Source organism: Protopterus annectens, chromosome 11.part0 (assembly GCF_019279795.1).
Source record: "Protopterus annectens isolate FY-2018-M chromosome 11.part0, PAN1.0, whole genome shotgun sequence".
NCBI classification, from domain to species: domain Eukaryota; kingdom Metazoa; phylum Chordata; order Ceratodontiformes; family Protopteridae; genus Protopterus; species Protopterus annectens.
Window position 1 is genome coordinate 1,393,433,776 of NC_056745.1, and position 20,228 is coordinate 1,393,454,003.

Genomic DNA, 20,228 nt, shown 5'->3' on the forward strand with positions numbered 1-20,228 from the left:
GTGGCCTTTTATGGTTGAAATTTTCTGAAATGGGTAGTATTGTCATTACTGGTTCATACATTTTGTTTCATTGCTTACTAGAAGACTGTTCCAAACTATAAATTTAAAACATTCTAACAAGTGGTGCTGTATTATACAAGGAATATAATTTGTAATAACCTGATTGTATTAATCAGGAAGGTGAGTCAAAGAATGCTTACATGTATGCTTGCTCACAGGATGCAGGACATCAAAATAGTGGAAGAGACCAGTCACCAATGGAGTCCCCTGGGGTTCAGTGCTGAGACTTTTTCTGTTTGGCATATACTTTTCAAAAGTAGAAGGAAGTACCAAAGAGCTTTGCCCAACTAAGTGTGAGATGACTACAAGCTAGGGGCTGTTATTGAATCCCCAAATGAGTTAGCCATCATGCAGGAAGGTTTGTCCCAAACAATAACTGGTGCCAGAATCATGAATTGAAACTAAACTCCAAGAAATACATTATCGTATCCTTTGGGAAATCATCTACTCCAGGGAACTGCCAAATTGACAATGCCCCCCTTAGAACTGACCCAGTTGTTTGGCATTTGGGAACTTGTGTGAACAGTGACCTAATTTTTGACCACTATGTGCCTAGAGTTATAAGAACATCTTTCTGTATTGCACAGCGTATAAGCAAATTGATTCTAACTAGATCTAGAGATGTTATTGTCACTTTTTAGAAAGCCCACATAAGGGCAATCATTTTGTATATCAGGGTTGGGAGGGTGGCCTAATGGCTAAGGTGTTTGCCTTACAAACACAAGGTACAGGGTTCAAGTCTCACAAGGGATAATTGGCTAGGCTTAAAATGGCTCACAAGGGTAGTTAGCCTAGTACTAATCTATGAACCTATAATGCCCAGTTTGGCATTTATCTGTCCAGACCCATGTAACAACTGGAATACCCACAGAGATACTTTACTAAAAGGATACAAGTCCTAAACAATAGGTCTTGCATGGACCACCTCAAAGATTTATCACTATACTCAGTATCCTACAGAGTGCTTAGAGGTGACATGTCTGGCATACAAAGTATCCTCCAACCTAATACAGATGGACCTACTGAACATCAGAAAATCAAATGGCATCAGAAATACTCAGTCCAGGTATCTAAACTTATTGTTGTGGAGAGATGGATATATATCTCAGAGGCTACAGCTGTTGTAGAACAGACCATCCATTCAAGTAAAACAAAGCTCATCCCTGTCCATATTCAAATGCAATTTGGTTCTAAGGATGGGTAATAGAAAACGTACCCTAGGATTGTCCCTCATGCCACTAATGGATAAAGGCAGTTCCTAAATGCTGCCTCCCTTACATGGGTCCCCTCGAATTATCTATAGTATGATCACATTTATTTTCACTAGGGCTAATATACAATTATCAGCCAGGGGTAGGTAAGACCAATCAGGAAATGTTAATTCAAGCACCAAAAGGAAACTGGCTAAGCTTAAAAAGTCCTCCAAGTGAACCTATGTTGTGGCAGTAAATAGTTTTACAAAATTGCCCTTTTTAGATTACTAAGTGCCCCCCTCCCCCAGTCTTCAACAGCGTCCAGCGCCTCTGATGAAATGTGCACCACACCATCATGCATCCAATGTTACAGAAGTGGAGAAGTATGTTGCTTGTCACAATTTGAAGGCGACTGCTTGTATTTCTAGAGATACTCCTGCTTTAGTGGTAGATGATGTAGTAGCAAGTACATCTCCAGAAACTATACTTTGTCTGCTTACTAGGCGATCCATGCTTCAACAAGTCAGTAGAGTCAGACAGAAGAATTTGTTATATTACAGCCCTGTCTCAACTCCTTTACGGCTTGTAAATGCAAGTAGTTATAATTTAAATGTATGGTGGATATTCACAGTAATATACATGTCCTAGTGTTTTCATCAGCAGAAAATCTACATGATTTGAGTGAGTCTCAGATTTGGTTAATGGATGGTGTGTTTCTAACTAAAGGATGTCTTTGTAGACAGTTCTACAATACACATGCATTGGTATCAGTGGCTGGAAATACAAAGTGTCTACCACTAGTATTCTGCCTTATGACTAAAAAGTCTTATAAATCCTACAACTTTATGTGGAATGCTTATTTGAGCTTTTATCTGTAGCTAATCTACATGTGTCTGTGAAGTTTAAGTTGTCTGATTTTGAAATGGTGGCTATAAAGAGCATTAAAAGCAATTTCTCTACTGTGATATGTAAATGCTGTTTATTTCATTTTGCGCAAGCTGTTTGGCGCAAACTGCAATCATTAGGCTTGGATAGTTTGTATGGAAAGTCAGTCTCTTTTAAATTTTCAGTAAAGAAATTAATTGCTTTATCTTTCCTGAATGAAGATGACGTGTTACCAGCATTTACAGAATTATCAAAGGTATTTCCCGCTGCTGGTAAAGAGTTGATGTCTTACTTTTCAGATGGCTGTGTGTTAGGGCGGACATGAAAACAACCGACATGACTATCTTCTTGTTCTTGGTTTCCTCCTTTGATTCCAGTTAGCTTCTGGAATGTCTCTGATTTAAACAAGTGATTTTTGCCATGAATCCAAAATCATGTGGAAGGCTGGAATAGAAGGATTTTTTTGTCTTTTAGGAAGACGTATTTGTGATATTGTCTCTGTTTTGTCTATATTGGTTAGAGAACAAAACAAAGTAAATGAAACTAGGCTGTAATTGATGCCTGGATGTCCGCCTTCTCCCAAGAAAAGAAAAACTATTGAGAGACAACATAGATTGCAAACTGTGTTGGATAATAAAGCTGCATATACTCAGGAAAACTTTCTAAAAGCAGTTGCAATGCTATTGAAAGTCTAGTCTAGTAACTGTGTGTTTCGCATAGCTGGTTCACTAAGGTGTGTTTAATTCAAGTTCCTATGACACTATTTTATGAATTCTTATTGTTGTTTCACTTGCTTTATTAGTAAAAACAAGTGTTGCATGGGTTTAGGGTATATATTAAGATTTAACTATATTTTACTTTGATATTCACTGTGGCACTAGGGGGACGGTGTTGGCCAAATAAATATTTCAGTCATATAAGTTTCAACTATGTCAGTGTTCATTGATTTGTTAATAGCTAAATACATGTCGACATAGACACATTCAAAATTTAGGTTCATAGGTTGTTACTAGGCTATCGGCCCTAGGGCCAATACAAGCCTAGCCATAATAATTATGTGGATATTCCCACAATATTTACTTCCCTAGATCCCTGTCTAGCAGGGCAACAGACATGATCCCGGGGGTGAATTATCTCCCATCCAATTGTCAAGGTTCCATTTGAAGAGGGCCAAAGAGGTGCTCTGCTTGACATGTATGGGCAGTTTATTCCAGAGTCCGGGGAGTCTGTGGGTCAGGAACCTATCCCTCCAGCATGTTTTGTTCATTGTGATGACAAGGTTTATATCCCTGGAGCGTGTGGCTCTGAAGGATTGGGATTTCTTTAAGTGGAGCATGTCCAACAGCTCAGGGTTTGACATGGCCTTGTATGTTAAGCAGAGATAGTCTCTGATTAGTCGATATGCCACAGAGTATGGCTGGAGTTATTTTAGACGGTCAGCATAGGGCATCTCCTTTAGGCCTGTGATTATTTTAGTGAAGTATTTCTGCGGCCTTTCCAGCTGTTGCAGATGTCTTGTGAGGTACATGCCAAATGGGCGTTGTACTCTATAATGTGTCTAATGAAGGATGAGTACAGTGGGACAATGACCTCCTTTTTTCTGGATGATTAGCCTTTAGTGATGAGGTGTGCCACATAGAAGGATTTGCTGACTGTTGTGGCGATATGGTTATGGAAGGTGAGACCACTGTCCACCTGTGTCCCTAAGTCTCTCCTGACATTTTCAGTGTTTAGTGTACTGCCACCTATGTGGTAATTCATGGGTACATGTTTTTCCCAAAGTCATAACTATACATTTCTTGGCATTAAGCTTGAGGCCATGGCTCTGGCACCAAGCATCTGTTTCTGTAAGGCCCTTTTGTAGAATATCCACATCATTTGGGGATTCAATAATGGCTCCCAGTTTGCAGTCATCTGTGAACTTTGTTAGCCAGAGTCCCTTAGTGTTGGCCTGTACTTCAGAGAAGTAGATGCCAAACAAGAAGTCCCAGGACTGAACCCTGAGGTACTCCACTTGTCACTTCTCTGGAGCTGTATTTGGAGTCGGCTACTTTTACACTCTGGGTTATGTCAGTAAGACAGTTGGCAACCCATCAAGTGATGTAGGGATTTATGCCCAGCTTAGTATGTTTATCCACGATTCCAGAGTGGGGGATGGTGTCGAAGGCCTTGGCAAAGTCCAGATAGGCTGTGTGGACCACCTTACCCTCGTCCACAGCTCTGGAGACTGATTTCTATAAAGTCAGATTCAGGAGACAAGATTGGCCTTTCATGAACCCAAACTGGGTGGGGTCCAGTGTTTGAAGGTTGCCAATGTCTTTGTAAGTTCCATGATAATGCGCTCCATGCCCTTGCAGATCAGGCTCATCAGACTGATGGGATGGTAGTTCCCAGGATCCAAGGTGGATCCCGCTTTGTGGAGTGGGATATCTGTAGCTGTGCACCACTCAGTGGGCACGAAGCCTGAGGTGAGGCTATGATTAAACATGACACTTAGGTGAGGTGCCAGTTCATTTTGTAGTTCATATAGTACACAGCCTAGGATGTCATCTGATCCCATGGATGCTGTATTCTTAGCTTTGGAGAGTGCGGTTTCTACCTGTGTGGCTGTGATTACCGGAATTTGGCAATCTTTTGGTATTGAGATGGGCTCTTTGGGGGGTGAGAGGGGGGTGAAGTTGGCACTAAATTGATCTGCCAGGATATTGGCAATATCCTTGGGATCACTATGTTTAATGCCGTTCTGTTGTAGCTCAGAGCAGATCTGAGCATTGCCATTTAGATTCTTGACATAACTATAGAATGCCTTGTGGTTGTCTTTGGAATCTTTGGCAATTTTATTTTCGTAACTAGCTTTAGAGGATTTTGCGGGATCTCAGCTTCTTACTGAGGCTGGTAATGGAGTTTTTTTGCATCCTGGAGTTTTCCTCTTTTCTGCAACAGTTTCTTCCTTCTGTTGTATAGTTTGTTTATGGCAGAGGACCACCAAATTGGCTTTTTTTGGAAGAGAGCGTCTTTGTTCTATTTGGGATGGCACGATTCATGCACGAGTGGATTTGCTCATACAATACCATAGTGTAGGATTCAGCAGTCGAACTTTCAGCTCCCGTTTGCATGGGTGTCATGAAGTTTGTCACTTCTGACTTGAGTAGCATGAAGTTGGCTTTGGAGAAGTTTTTTACTGAGGTTTCCTTACTGGGGGTGATGTGGATGTCAAGGATGATTAGCTTATGGTCAGACCTAACCAATGAGGGGGTGACCACTGGTGTGGAGCATCTACATCTATTTTCCATGTTGGTAATGACCAGGTCTAGGATATCTGAGCCCCTGGTGGGACAATGGATTAATTGATCCAGAGTGTTGGAATTTATGAATTCCAAGAACCGTTGGGAAAAGGTGTTGGTACCAGAGTAGTTTTCCCAGTTAATGGCAGGGTAGTTGAAATCATCCAGTATTAGGGTGTTTGGTTCTATCTTAATATTTTCCAATATGTTTAGAAAGGTGTAGTGAGAATCTTGGGGCTTTCATTCTTCTAATATAGACCCAGAATCCACAACCGGCCATAGCAACAACCAGAGTAAGTCCAGAGGGATAAGAGATGGGCTGGTAGACACTGCATGGATATAAGGCATTGGGGGCCAGATCGATGAAATGATGTCCCAAGAGGGACCAAAAAATAATTAAGTACTCAGTTTATTTTTGTATTAGGCAGAGAGTCTTCCTGCATGACTGAATTAATTAGACCACCAGTTATGTAATTAAATGTTGTATAAAAGTGAGGAATGTTTTCCTAGGAAGCCAGTGAAATTGGCCTCTCATAGAAGGTAAATGGTTCTCTAAAACATTAGTTGTAGATGTTCTGTTGCAGTCAGAAGATTTGCTTAGTGTGTTCATGGACGGAAATTCTAACATTTTCCAAGGGGGAGTCTGTGAAGTCCAAGAAGAGACAGCCTATTCATAAGTGCTTAAATCCAGGGGAAAGGGGCTGTGTTGGACCTTTATTTCTTAAGAAGTGATTGCAGTCCTTATTTTATGAGATTCATGGAATATAAAAAAGGTACTGACAGACTAGTAGCCTGTGCTTTTGATTTGTTTTGTTGAATACAGCTGAGTAATCTGATGTCTTTTTCATCCATTCCTCAGCCGATGGGTCTCAGATTGGACCACAAATCCAACTTCAGCCACTTCTAAAGACTTGGATCCATAGCTCAAGCTCCTCCCCTTACCCATAATCCTCCTATCTAGATAGAATTACTTCAGATGTCATTTGCTGCTTCAGTGAATGGTTGTGGTCCCTGTAGCTCTGGCATTTGGAGGTCTTTTTGGATAAGTGTTATCTTTATAATATTTTATAGTTAGACTATGTCTGCCTTTTTCTTCCCCTCTCTACTTCTTTTGTAACTTTATATATACAAAAAATGAGTTTATTCTGGATTATCTTTTTTTTGACACTGGCCTTTTTTGTACTTGAATATTTTTTGTTTTACTGCTACCTTTATAAACATACCTCTCCACATTACCATTGATAATTATATCTGTTTGTTTATTTTTTGTTACCATTGTTAGTAATCTCTCTCCTTGTCTATTCCTTCTAAGTTCCATCTTCCTTTTCTTTTTCTAGGTAGCTACAATGTCATATAAGTTGACCAAGTTTAAAAAATGTACCTCCTGTGGGCACAAGACACCCAACTCCATTGCCTACTGGGAGTGTGTATATATTGCTTAAGCTCTGCTCACTTAGACATTGAATGTGAAATGTGTGAGCTTCAATCACTGTGCCTTGGTTGAGCACTGCAGCACTGTCTTACCATCCATCTCTTCAACTTCTGCTTCTGTTTCTGCTGGAACTCCTCTTGAAAGCTTACTGAGAAGGGTAAGGGGGATTCATCAGTCGAGGGCAAAAGGAGAAGGAAAGGATCCCCTGATTGATCTCCCTCTATGGTTTCAGGTTCAACTCCACCCAAAAATATTTCTACACCGTCAGATCCATCAGGTCAAGTAGATCTGACAAGGACAAAGTCGAAATTTCCAACTCACCAGTCCTTCTCCTCCTTTACTCCGCAGCCAGTTTATTCTCAGATCCATTCACCCTTCCTTCAAGAGACTCCTAGAAGAACTTCAAGGCCACCAGCTACCTCATTGCCTCTCAGGTCATCTAGGAGCCTAAGTGAAGTTGATGTGGACAGGATAATTAGGAAGTTTCTCTGAGCCCAGATTCATTTGGGAGTTATACAGTCTCCATCTCGCAGTGGACCAGTGAGCCTGCCTTCGGCTCCTACTCTGATCCAACTTTTGGTTTCAGAGCCATTGGACATGAGAATTCCGAGTCTATATAGGATTCAAAGGCTTGGCCGTCTTCAGTTCATCGACATCTCTGATCCATTTATCTTCTACCTTGTTGGAGCTGGAGTGATCTCAGAGCCAAAGCTTTGGTGCCATATCTGGGGGGTTAGGGTCAACTCTGATGCCCTTGAAAGCCATCCCTTCTTCTCAGAGCCTCAGTGTTGAACAGCTCTGCTTTAAGTTCTGCCATGAGGCAGAGTCATGGTGATGCTCTGAGCCATCCTAGGCATTTGTCTTCGGTTCCTGCCAGGATGGTCCTTGCTTCTTCATCTTCAGCCTTTGAGGTAGTAGAGAGAGCTTTCTTTGCTCTGTGGATAATAAATACTTATCCTCTTGGGTCCACCCTCTTCCACAACTGTCTGCCGTGGTCTCTGAGCCTATACATCTTATCACATCAGGGCAGCCCGCCTGTACAGGCCTTAAGGTAGTCCTCATTCAGGACTCAGCTCACACTTCTGAGCCCTCTCTGGAGCATCCCACTGGGGAACCCCCTTGGGAGCATGCATGCAAGAGGAGGAACTTATCTCCACAGGAATCTCTGACAGAAGACACAGACTTCTATGAAGGTAAAGGGTTGCCCAGATCACCCCTTCGGGATGTCTCCTTTGGTGAAATACTCAAGCTTTTGAGACAGAAAGGTGGTTTGTCTTATGACCCCTCTTCCCAAGAGGAGGAGTCATTTCTTGAGGCCTTCGGAGCAGGCTCAGCTATGTTCTGGGTAGTGCCTCTGGCAGACTAGAAGGCCTCACGCGGGGCATGGAAGGATCCAGATGTCACAGAGTCTATTCCTAAAAGATCTGATAAGTATCTGGTTCCACCAAAGAATTAGGCCCACTGAAGCAAGGGTCCCTCACTAGATGCTATGGTGATAGCAGCAGCCATCAAGAAAGAACTTGCCACACAAATTTCTATTGTCCATCACCATGATAGTGAGTCCAGGCCATTGGACAGGTTTTGGAAGTATGTGTATGCATCAGCAACCTTTGCCTTCAGGGCTCTGAACTGTTTGGGACATGTCACAAGATTTCAGTGGGATGTCAGTATTTTCCATTGCCCTCTCTGGGTCCATATCTGCAGAGGATAAGACCATTTCTTCACAGCTGGCCACCCTACAGTTCCTATCATATGCCCCTGTGAGACTTGTCTCCCATGCCTCAGAAGGTGCTTCATGGACTACAGGTTCAGGAATAGCTGTGAGATGGCATGCCTGGATGCACCTCTCTAACTTTGTGGAGCCTTTCAAATCATAGTTCATCAGTGTTCCTGTTTATAAATCTACCTTATTTGGCCCCCAGGATAAAGAAACCCTATCCAGGAGTGAACAAGACAGGAAGAGCTTATCTGCCATAGGGCTCCATTTTTCTGCATCTCAAAGAACCTTTTCTTGGAATCAGAGAGGTGGCAGGAAAACATGGTTCTGGAAGTCACAAGGCTCTTCCCAGGACTCGTACAGGGACAGATCACCTCCATGGCAGAGGGGGGAAACTGCAGTAATAGATGACACCCTGATGGCAGACGACACCCACAAAATCAGGGTATTGAGGGTTCATTTCTTTGAGAAAACATATCAATGCTCCTGAAGGGTTGCCCAACTGCTGTGGTCTGGAGGCAGTCGAGAGGCACTTATCCCTGCATTCACAAACCTGAACAGTCATCACCAAAGACATTTGGGTGCAGAGGATTATTTCCAGGTTTTTACTTATGCTTTTCCCTACAGCTCCCCCAATCGTTCTACAGAACTTCATGACATCTCACCCAACCAGAGAAAAGCAGCAGTCATAGAAATACAAAAACGTCTGGAAAGAAGTCATCCAGATGGTTCCCCAAAACAACAAGGATTCGGAAATTACACAAGGTTCTTTTTGGTGCATGAGACCTATCCTAGATCCTAGATCTTAGGAACTTAAACCAGTTTGTCAAGCCCTCCAAGTTCCAAATGGTCACGGTTCAGCCCATTCTGCTGCTTCTGTGTAAAGATGACCGGATGCACTCACTAGATCTCCAGGATGCATAATATCCTGTCAAAGTAGAGAAGCAATCCAGGAGGTTTCCAGCTGGGAGCCAGTTAGAACCTTTCCATTTGGTTTCACCACAGCCCCCAGGGTGTTCACCAAGTGCATGGCAGTGGTTGCAGCTCACCAAAGACTTCTAGGATTCTAGGTGTTTTCATATCTCGACAACTGGCTTATCTCTACTCCCACAAAGCCTCTACTGATTCAAGCCAGGGACTACTTGTTCCAACTGTATCTTCAGTTGGGCATAACAGACAGCTACGCCAAGTCTCAGCTCTCACCTACTCAAGTCTTGGAGGTCATTGGTGCTCATCTGAACATGGTTACCCAAATTGCAAGTCTTCCTCAAGAATAAATATGTTACAGAGTCAAACATCCCAATTACTCTGCCTTCCTTCCTCACCAGCAGGGTTGGTTTTACATCTCTTGGGATTTCTGTCAGCTTTCATAACTGTAATACCCCTAGCAAGATATTACATGAGAGTACTTCAATGGACACTTGCAGTGTAGTGGTCTATCAGATGACACCTTCTCCAGCTCCAATATGTATTACAAGAATATGCAAAGAACATGCCACTTGGTGGATCACTGCAAGAGAAGTTTCTCAGGGTCGCCCTTTTATCCTTCCACTACCCACAGCCACAGTGACTACAGCCGCCTCTCAACTGGGGTGGAGAGCATTACTAGGGAGGGCTGATCCAAGGCAGTTGGTCCCAGTTGGAGGCTAATCTGCACATCAATATTCCTGAAAATGACAGAATGTTGTCCCTCCAGGGATGATTGCCATTAAGACAGACAATATGTTGGTTATCTGGTATGCCAACAAGTGTGGGGGGGGGGGGGGCAAGTCCTAGCCTCTGTGTTGGGAAGTGATGAGCATTTGGCACTGGGTTATTTCTTCCAGATGCTTTCTTTTGCAAGTGCATATCCTGGGGAAGTTGAGTGTGCTAGCAGACATACTGAGCAGGTCCATCTTATTCCATCATGAGTGGTATCTAAACTCTGTGGTGGCAGAAACAATTTTTTGTCAATGGGGCCAACCATTCTGTGATTTTTTTTGCTTCTGCTGTCAGTTCCAAGTGCAGCAGTTACTTCTCCCTAATCCTTTCAGAGGGGTAGTCACTGAGAGAAGCTCTAGTCCATGATCGGCTCCCTGGGCTCCTGTATGCCTTTCCTCGTACTCAACCAATTCCCAGATTTTTACAGAAAGCATCTTACTGGAAGTGCAAAGTAATCCTCATTGCTCCTTTCTGGCCTCAGTAGGCATGGTTCCCCTTTCTGTGGCCTTATTTTGTGCTCCCTCCTTGGGTGTTAAATCCAAACCAGGATCTTCTCTCTCGTCTATCAGGGATAACTCACCCAGACATTAAGAACCTCCAACTGACCACATGGTTTCTCCACTTCCACTGATGGCTAGATAGTCCCGGATCTCATCTCACATCCTCATATCCTCTCAAAAGAATTCTGCGAGAAGGGTGTAGAACAGTAAATGGAAAATATTCTCCTTTTGAACTGTCCAGAGAAAACTAGATGCCTTTTCACCACCCATTTCACACTACAACATTACACAGTTATAGGATGAGCCACAGAGATTCGTGAACACTGTAAGATGGGAAGACATGCAGACTCCACACAGAAAGCACCCCAGCCAAGAATCAAACCAGAGAACCAGTAGCTGTCGGGCAGCAATGCTACCAGTGCACCACTGCACTACTTTCAGCTGTCCTAGATTTCCTGGCTGCCATATGTACAGTAACAGCAGTGTTAGTTATTCTACCATTAAGATTCAACTTGTAGCTATCTCCAATTTAATCCTCTTTCGCTTCATCGAGATTATGTAAAGCCTTTCTTAAAGGACCCTTCTTAGTCCAACTCCCTATTAAGAAACCTGCTCCACCCTTGGATTTAAATATATTTTTCCAAACCCTGACTTAGCCACCATTTGAACCAGCTGCCAAGCAGCAGTTTAAATATTTGTCTTGGAAAACTATTTTGCTGGTTGTTATCACATCGGCCATTCGAGTGTCAGAACTCCAGGCTTTCTCTTCTACGCCACCATATGTAATGTTACACAAGGGCAGGGTGTTTCTTCACACTAATCCTACCTTTGTACTTAAGGTGGCTTCAGAAACCACTATTAATCAATCCACTAATCTCACTGCTTTCTTTTCACATTTTTCCGGTAAAGGAGAGTAGATGCTACTGTATTCATGAAACAAAAGATTTCAGAAAAATCATACCAGTTGTTTATTTCTTTTTCCAAAGCCAGACTGGGAAAATCTGTCTCTAAGGTGAATTTAGTCAAGTGGCTCACTAATTACATTTCTTTTGTCTATAAGGGAAATGGATTGACACTTCCTAAACCTCCTAGGTCTCCTTCCACTAGATATGCAGCCACATCCTCCACCTTCTTGTCTAGAGCTTCTGTTGATGACATTTGTAGAGCTGCCAGTTAGTCAAACTCGCATACCTTTATTGCTCACTACACACTTGACATCTTATCTAGGAGTAGGCAACATTTGGCTCCACTGTACTCTGGAATATCCTTCCTTAAAGACCACCCGGTGGTTTCGATAGCTGGGGGCTTTGCCCAAGGGTTGAGGAATGGACAAAAAAGACATCAGATATGTTATTAATTTACCATAACTATGCATCTGTGTTGTCTGTTTTCATCCTTCCTCAACCCCCTGCCCTCCATCCCCCTTCCTACTTCACAATTTTTTAATTCATAAGTCTCCTAGCTCAACCTGAGGAGTAATGCTTTGAGTGACTGCTGATGAGCTGTAGCCCTTTTCTCCTTCCTTTGCCACTTTATGTAGTTATTTCACTGGGATGTTGTTTTTACCATCTCTATATTGTTCCCACCTGATTTTCACACACTGTATGTAGACTGAAGGGGAGATCAAACCGATCTGAAGAAATTCTAACTAGAAAGTAGTATTATGGGTAAGGGGAGGAGCTCATGCTACAGATCCAAGTCTTTAGAAGTGGCCAAAGTTGGATCCGAGACCCATTGGTTGAGGAAGGATGAAAACAGAAAACACAGATGTATAGTTACGGTGAGTGCATAACTTTTATTTTTGATAAGCATATGGGTTTTGCTGCTTTTATATTCTGCTTTATATGTACACACACACACATATATATATATATTTGTTTACCAGGAAAGTCCAACTGGGTAAATGCCCATTTTCAGCTGATGCCCAAGGAGAAAAGCACCATTTGCTTACATTGCATTATAGTTTAAGTTACAGTTAAAAACAGAGTAGTTGCATTTCTATTTACATTTATACATTGTAAGATTTTACAGATGTGGAAATTACTAAAGGGAAAGCCCACTTGCAACTTGTACATGAATAAAATTATTACCTCATGTAAAAACAACCAAAGGAAGCAACAGGCCACGGCTGTAGAAAAATAAAAGCAATTTATTCCACACAAGACAAAGGTGAGCACTTTCGTGGACTAAGCCACTTCATCAGACAATAAAAACAGAACAAAGCCCCCGTTTTATATCATTTCAGAACAACTCAATTGATTATTCTGAATTGGTATAAAATGGGGGCTTTGTTCTGTTTTTATTGTCTGATGAAGTGGCTTAGTCCACGAAAGTGCTTACCTTTGTCTTCTGTGGAATAAGTTGCTTTTATTTTTCTACAGCCATGGCCTGTTGCTTCCTTTGGTTGTTTTTACATGATATTTGACTGTTTTTTGGAAGCACAGCTTACCATTGCCACTTATTTTTTGCCTTTCAAAATTATTACCTAACTTAAATAATCAAATTAATAAAGGCTCTGTAAATATTGAAATACAGCAATGAAGTAGAAAATAATTGACATTGCATTGGATTGTGCTTTTCTATGCAGGACTCCACTGACAGTGCATTGGATTGTAAGATTTTAATGAGTCCAGAAACCACAAAAAAATAAATTATTAACTAAAATGTTATTGAAACCACAGCACAAAAATATAGGAGATATTAAAACGGGTATCAGTAGCCTAAAAATGAGATAAAATGGGAAATAATGCAAAATATTCTTTAATGGAGTTAGTTACAAGATATAAACCCATGATACATCCATATTAAAAAGAAAATCGTCATAGTTATAAAAATTATTTGCCTAAACATTCTTTGTAATTAGGGATGCCACTTTTCTTTTAAGAACATGTAAGAACTAGAGTTTCTGCATTAAAACAAAGCATCAGAGATGGAGATAAAGCCAGCAACAGTAAAATTTAAGCCAATTGAGCTCAAAATGCAAGTAAAGGAAAATATAAACTATATTTGCCTATTAATAGCAAACTGCTTTATGACTTAAGCTAAAGCTGAAATATAAATGATCAAAACTAAATTAATTTAAAAAAAAATCAGGAAAAGTAAATCGCTAAAAGGATCACAGTGTCTGATTCCACAGTTAAATAACTTAGTATTTCAAAAAATGAAAAGAACAAGCTTAGGATAATCACTGTTGTCCTGTAACACAGAATCTCATTCTGATCATCCCAAATATCTGTCAGTAGAGAAAATTCTGTAAGTAATATCAATTATTAACACCTAATGAACAATTTCAACCCCAGTCTAAACCCACAAACTAAAGTAGCTCACATGCAATTCTCACCACCGTTAGATAGAGTCAGAAGATAAATGTACTTTATGCTGAAATACTCAGTTATGTTTAGCTTATTTTCCCGGGTCTATATTAGAACATCGATGTTTCAGAACATCGAATGTTCTAATATTGAACCCTATTCAGCGAACGCTGAAAATAGCGAAGCTGCAGAAAACTGAATTTTTTTCCCAGGGAAAGAATTTAATTGTCCATTTCTGTAGCTTCGCTATTTTCAGTGCTGCGGTGGAACGTTACAGGTCGGGTTCAGGTAAGTGTGCGATTTTGTAGACGTGAGGGTTAGGGCGGGTTAGGTGAGTTAGGGTTAGAGCGCGGGTCAGGTAAGTGTGCGATTGTGTGGACATGAGGGTTAGGGCGGGGTAGGTGAGTTAGGGTCAGGTCGCGGGTGAGGTGAGTGTGCGATAGTGACGGACCTTAGGGTTAGGGTTAAGGTAAGTGGATAGTTAGTGGTGTATGTACAGTTTAGTGTAGGGTTAGATGTAAGATTTTAGGTGTATGTGTGTGGATTACTGTTTGTTTGGTGTGCTTGTGTTGTATGTGTTTCGGTACAGCAAATTTTTTCCCTAGGAAAACATTTGATGTTCTGAATGTTCGATGTCAGCGTTTGCTGAACTGGGTTCGACATTAGAACATTCAAAGTTCTAATATAGACTCTATTTTCCCTTAGATCCCTAAATAGAAGAAAACTAAGCAATTTGCTATATATTAAAAGAACATAACTGAAATTAGATGTAATAAAAGCAGCAGCCATAATGGATATGCAAAGTTAACAAATCAGAATAAAGCTCACCTAACTAAACTTAACTTTAATATTTGTATTATAGTCCCACTGAACTGTGAAACAGAGCAGTTGTGGTCTCCATTTTTGTGACTAATTCCAATTGTCTCCACCCTCAAGAGTTATGTTTGTAATATAATATACTTTTCCCTTAATTTCAGCTAATCTTTATCAATCTGTTTTGTGACGGTATCACAGTTTTAAGAGAAAGAGGGAATAATTTATAATTATATGTAAAAAAATGGTAGTCCTAAATTAAACACACAAAGCAAGCCAGGGTAATGCTTAACTAAATAAAAGAGCATATTCTTCCAGCCTGTCCTCATGTTTTCATATAAAATTATAGTACATCAGCGAGTCACTCCGAGATCAAATAAGCTGCAGTATTATAATTTCTGTATAGGTTCAGAGTTGTATACTAGGCTAATGACCACCAGAGCTTTTATAAGTGTAGCCATGCATCCCAACCCAGTTGTGTCCCTTGTATCATGGACATTTATTTGGCCAGAGTATGACAGTTAAGAAGTTTCTAGAAGTTATATGGGGGGTATGTCAGTTTCTACATTACTGTCTGCCTCTATCAGAGACGGGGGGGGGCAGACCCAGGGTGAATTTCCAATTTCCCTTCCATTGTTCAAGATTACTGTTAAGTAGGGTTAGAGATGGACTCTGCTTCACATGGATGGGGTGCCCATTCCAGAGCACGGGGATCCTCTAAGACACGTAACTGTCTTGCCAGTATGAATTCTTGCAATGCTGTTTTAATAGTACATCACAGTGGCCACTAATTGTATACTGCCAGTAATTTCTGAATAAAGCTAATCCTCTGCCTCTTTGACCAGACAGTTAACCTACTTCCAGACTATATTTTAATGTATTTTACCTCATAACTGCCACATACAGGACATCAGTAACTACTTTTTATCTCTAATGTTGCTAATGTAAAGAAGTACTTAAAATGTCCAACGTCATCTTATTATGTGAGGCTTAACTAGCTTAAAGAAACTCAACAAATGTAAAAATATATTTGTAAACAAATAAAACCTATCATAACTTTACATTAAAAGGTAAACTGTTTAATGTATTAATATATGCAAAAATCCATTGCATTTTAAGTAGTACATGTAGCACAGCGTACTGGTTCTCAACAAGTTGTTTGCCAAAAGAAAGTGATGGTGTTGTAAAATGAATGTAAGTAATGCAACTATAAATATGTATATAGGACCATTGTGGTAAATTGTAAATAAATCTGTTATTTCAAAAAGAGCTGTGCCTTTAAGAAATGCAGGCACTTTGCTGTATTAGTCCAAGTAGTTTCTCACAGGTCTGAAGGTTAATGCAGCTAGTCAGTTGTTTATTAAAATGAGGGCTGAAGTCAGCCATTATAGAGTCAGCAGCCTTTCCTGGAGGTGGACTTTATGTACAAAGCAGCACTTGGGTGAAGCACTACAGACTAAAGAAAGACTGGAGGAAGAAACCAGAAGAATCATGGGCATCCTCCTTGCTCAGGGATGTAATGAAAAGTTCATAGAAGCTACCTTATTTTTTCATCCCATGTAATTGTTTAGGAAAACTGTTGTTTCTGTTTGTATTCAATAGAGCCACATTATTTTGTAAGAGTGGTGGTCTCTGCTGCATGTTAATATTCCACACTGGTGGCTGCAGTGGAATATTTTGGCACTTTTTCTTTTCCATGCGGGAAGTCAAAAATTTTAAAACTTTTGCTGCCTGCAGAAAGACAATTTCTTTCAGCATTTTTTTCTCCAACTTCACTTACAGCATTCCATTCTGTGTGCACTATGAGCAGAACTGTTGGAGTAAGTCTGTCTCATTTAAAAGGGAAATCATCCTGTCATGTGTACTTGAAGCATTTTTTGTGGTATGCACCTGTGTGTGTCCTTCTGTCAAGATGTACTTTGGATCAACCAGTACAGACTGTTGCTATTCTTTTCAAGTGATGAGGTTAGCACATAGTCATGTACTGGCATGATGTGGTGCAGTGGTTAACGTTGCTAGCAAAGCAACAAATCTCAGCAAGAGAGTTTCTTGGGGTTAAAGTTTACAAATAAATAATAGAGTTTAACCTTTTAGTCCCAATCAAGAATAACCCTTCAGGATGTGCAAAGTACTTCTTTCTTCCGTAAACCATGCTGGGAGACTGCCTACTTAAATTTTTATATCAGTCTCCAAGAGTAAAGGGAACCTTCAATTTTATACTTTTTTCAGACACCCTTGTAAAGACTCAGTCCTCAGCCTGAAAAGGCCAGTGAGTACTGTTGTTTAATCTGGTTTCCACAGATACCTGCCAATTTTGAACATAACATAACATCGCTTAACTCCTTTAACACTTACTTTGCCTCCAATTGTCTGTCGGTACACAACAGAGAGAATGCAATTCTAAGACACTTGAAATATAAAGCTACTATATCTTGCACGGTCATTCATCTGTTTTTCAGTTTTCTTTTTACTTAAACATATTATAGACATTTTATTTGACTCGTAGTGAAGAAACTACAAGTTAATATGCATTTTTGAAGCATAAACATAAGACATAATAACCTTCCACAATATCAAGATCTTGGGGTACATGGCTTCTTGAGTACTCATGATCCTCTTGCAAAGCTACTCACGAGAAAGCTGCAATGGTTCCTAAAAAATAGTGGGAACAGAATTCCCACACCCTGGAAACACTCCTGCTCCTTCTTCCATGCCTAAAAAAGGAGATACTATGGTAGAAAAGCATTATTTTATAGAATCCAGCCACAAACTTTTTTTTTTGTCAGAGGCAGGCAAGACCATCACTACAGACAGCTCAGACATAGCCTGGGGACTTACCTGGAGACCATGAAGGTGCAGACCATCTGGACACACCAGATCAGAGGAAGCTACATAGCCAGAGAGTTGTTAGCTGTCTACCTAACCAAGAAATCCTTTCAACAGATCTAACACCAGGAACTATTCCAGATTTGAATAGACAACACCACAGTCATGTGGTATATAAACAAGGGGCACCATTTCCTAGCCCTTGTGCAATCTTGGTATGAAGATTTTGCTTAGCACAAGACATGAAACTGACTTTTATAGCATCCTACATTCCAGGACAGAACAGTACCCTGGCAGACTCCTTAACCAGGGATCTTCACGACCCCAAAGAATGAATGCTGAAGAGGGGGACTTTTCCTGGACTTAACCTTATAGTGGGGAATTCCCTCAAAAGATCATTTTGCCTCAGCCAAAATCGACAACTTCAGAGATTTTGCTCCAGAACCCAGCAGACAGGGACATGGAAAATAAATGCATTCTTGTTCAAATGGACCAGCATGACTCTGTATGCATTTCCACCCTTACCCCTGATTCTTAGGGTACTGATAAAGGTAAGGGCAGACAGACCAGTCATGATTCTCAGTGCCCATACTGGCCAATAAAAGCCTGATTTTCCCTCCATTTGATCCTCTGATAGGGAAGATTCGACCCTCTCCCACAGCAGATAGACTTCCACAGCCATGTCAGTGGATCAGAATTCCATCCTGACCTGGTCACACTCAAACTGACAGCATGGAGGACTGGGTTTTAACACCAAAAAATGTCAACTACCACTCTAAGGTGTTAACCATCCTTAAGGAGGCAAGGAAACCCACCACCATAAAGTCATACCTAGCAAAGTGGAAGAGATTCTGCATCTGGTGCCACAGCAAGATCACCAGCCCTCCTTAAGTAGGTATCAATTCAGTCCTGCAGTACCTTTTAGGCATGTTCAGCCAGGGCCTTTCTTATTCTGGCCTTAAGATGCATGCATCTGCCATCTCATCTTACTTACTTCCTTCCCTTCCCATTTACTTTTACCCCCACCTGAAGTTATTTCTAAGAGCAGTGATTCACTTGTGGCTACACAGAGCCCCTTTCCTACTTGAGATCTTAATTACATGCTAGAAAAACTGACACTGCCTCCCTTTAAACCAGAAGCATCTGCCCTGTTAAAGATGCTCGCTTTGAAGATCACCTTACCAACTGCCTCACTTCTGCAAGGAAGGTATCTGAGCTGCAAGCCCTCTTATGCAAAGATCCTTTTAGTGTCTTTCACAGGGATAGGGTAACCCTAATATGGTGCTATACATTGCCAGTACTGGAAAATTCATCCAGATGCCTGGTGTGCAATAGACTGTGTGTGTGTGTGTGTGTGTGTGTGTGTGTGTGTGTGTGTGTGTGTGTGAGCATGTGTATATATGCGTACATTGTGATGCAGACTCTGCCTTATAAAGAGTCTAGGAGATTAACACGGGTGTCTAAGTAAAGGTCTGCAGAGTCTGCTTTGCTGTATTCTTCATTGTATATGCATGCACCCAAGGGGCAAGTCAATGTGCATAATCATAGATGCATGCACCCATGGGGCAAGTTAGTGTTTATAATCCAAACAGCAGTGCAGCTGGCATATGCTGAACATGATTATTGTGTCCCCTTTTCCAGCAATGGCTGTACCCTTTTGAAAGTAGTAGAAATTATTTTCTTGACAAGGATGAGATATGCTGAGATAATGTGTGCATTTCTAAGAACTATAAATATGTATATATATATATATATATATATATATATATATATATATATATATATATATATATATATATATATGGATCTAGGACTTTTGATCGAAAGAACCACCGAACACACTAACGAAAGCGCTTTCATCGAAAAAGCACTTTCATTAAAGTATGTTAAAAACAAACAAAAAAAAAATAATCTACTTGAATGCAGGGGGGCAAGCCCCCCATCCCCCCACACTTTAATTTCTCACTCCAAGGTCACACTACAGTGGGGAAAAGGGAATTTTCCCTTACTGCACCGTAGTACGACTGGAACAACAAGCATACTTACTCGAAAGTGCTGCTTCGGTGAACAGCACTTTCGCGCAAGTATGCTCACCAAATGTTGGGATTCGGTGAAAGATACACACACACACACACACACACACACACACACACACATATAACGTGCGTGTGTAGTACGTTTTACATAAATATAACGTGTGTTGTATGCAGTGCCAAACATTAGTACTATATACAATAATGATATACTGATTTGCATTTTTCAGGTCTGAAATTTTACCAGCAAGTAAAATTGGTGAATTTCATTAGACGAGAACTGCATCAGTGTCGCTGTTACAGCTGCCAGAAAAAGTTTATTTTGAAAGAGGATCTGATAAACCATTTGACAGAAGCCAGTCACATTGCATCACTGCCAGATGTATCGGTGTGGGACCAGCCTCAGTAAGTATCTATGTATAGGTGTTTCAGAACTGTTTTTTACTTTATTAATTGTCAGTTTATTCATAACT

General features: G+C 40.8%; 1 protein-coding gene across 3 annotated transcripts in view; it reads left to right on the forward strand.

Annotated features, from left to right (window-relative positions):
* ZNF277 (zinc finger protein 277) overlaps positions 1-20,228 on the forward strand; it is a 708,300-nt gene that overhangs the window by 630,982 nt on the left and 57,090 nt on the right. For 2 of the 3 annotated variants that reach the window (XM_044088676.1, XM_044088677.1), the window contains one exon: positions 19,986-20,160. In XM_044088676.1, coding sequence (XP_043944611.1) covers positions 19,986-20,160 — 175 coding nt within the window. Of the gene's footprint in view, positions 1-19,985; positions 20,161-20,228 lie in introns of those variants that run through there. The other variant, XM_044088678.1, reaches the window with a different exon arrangement.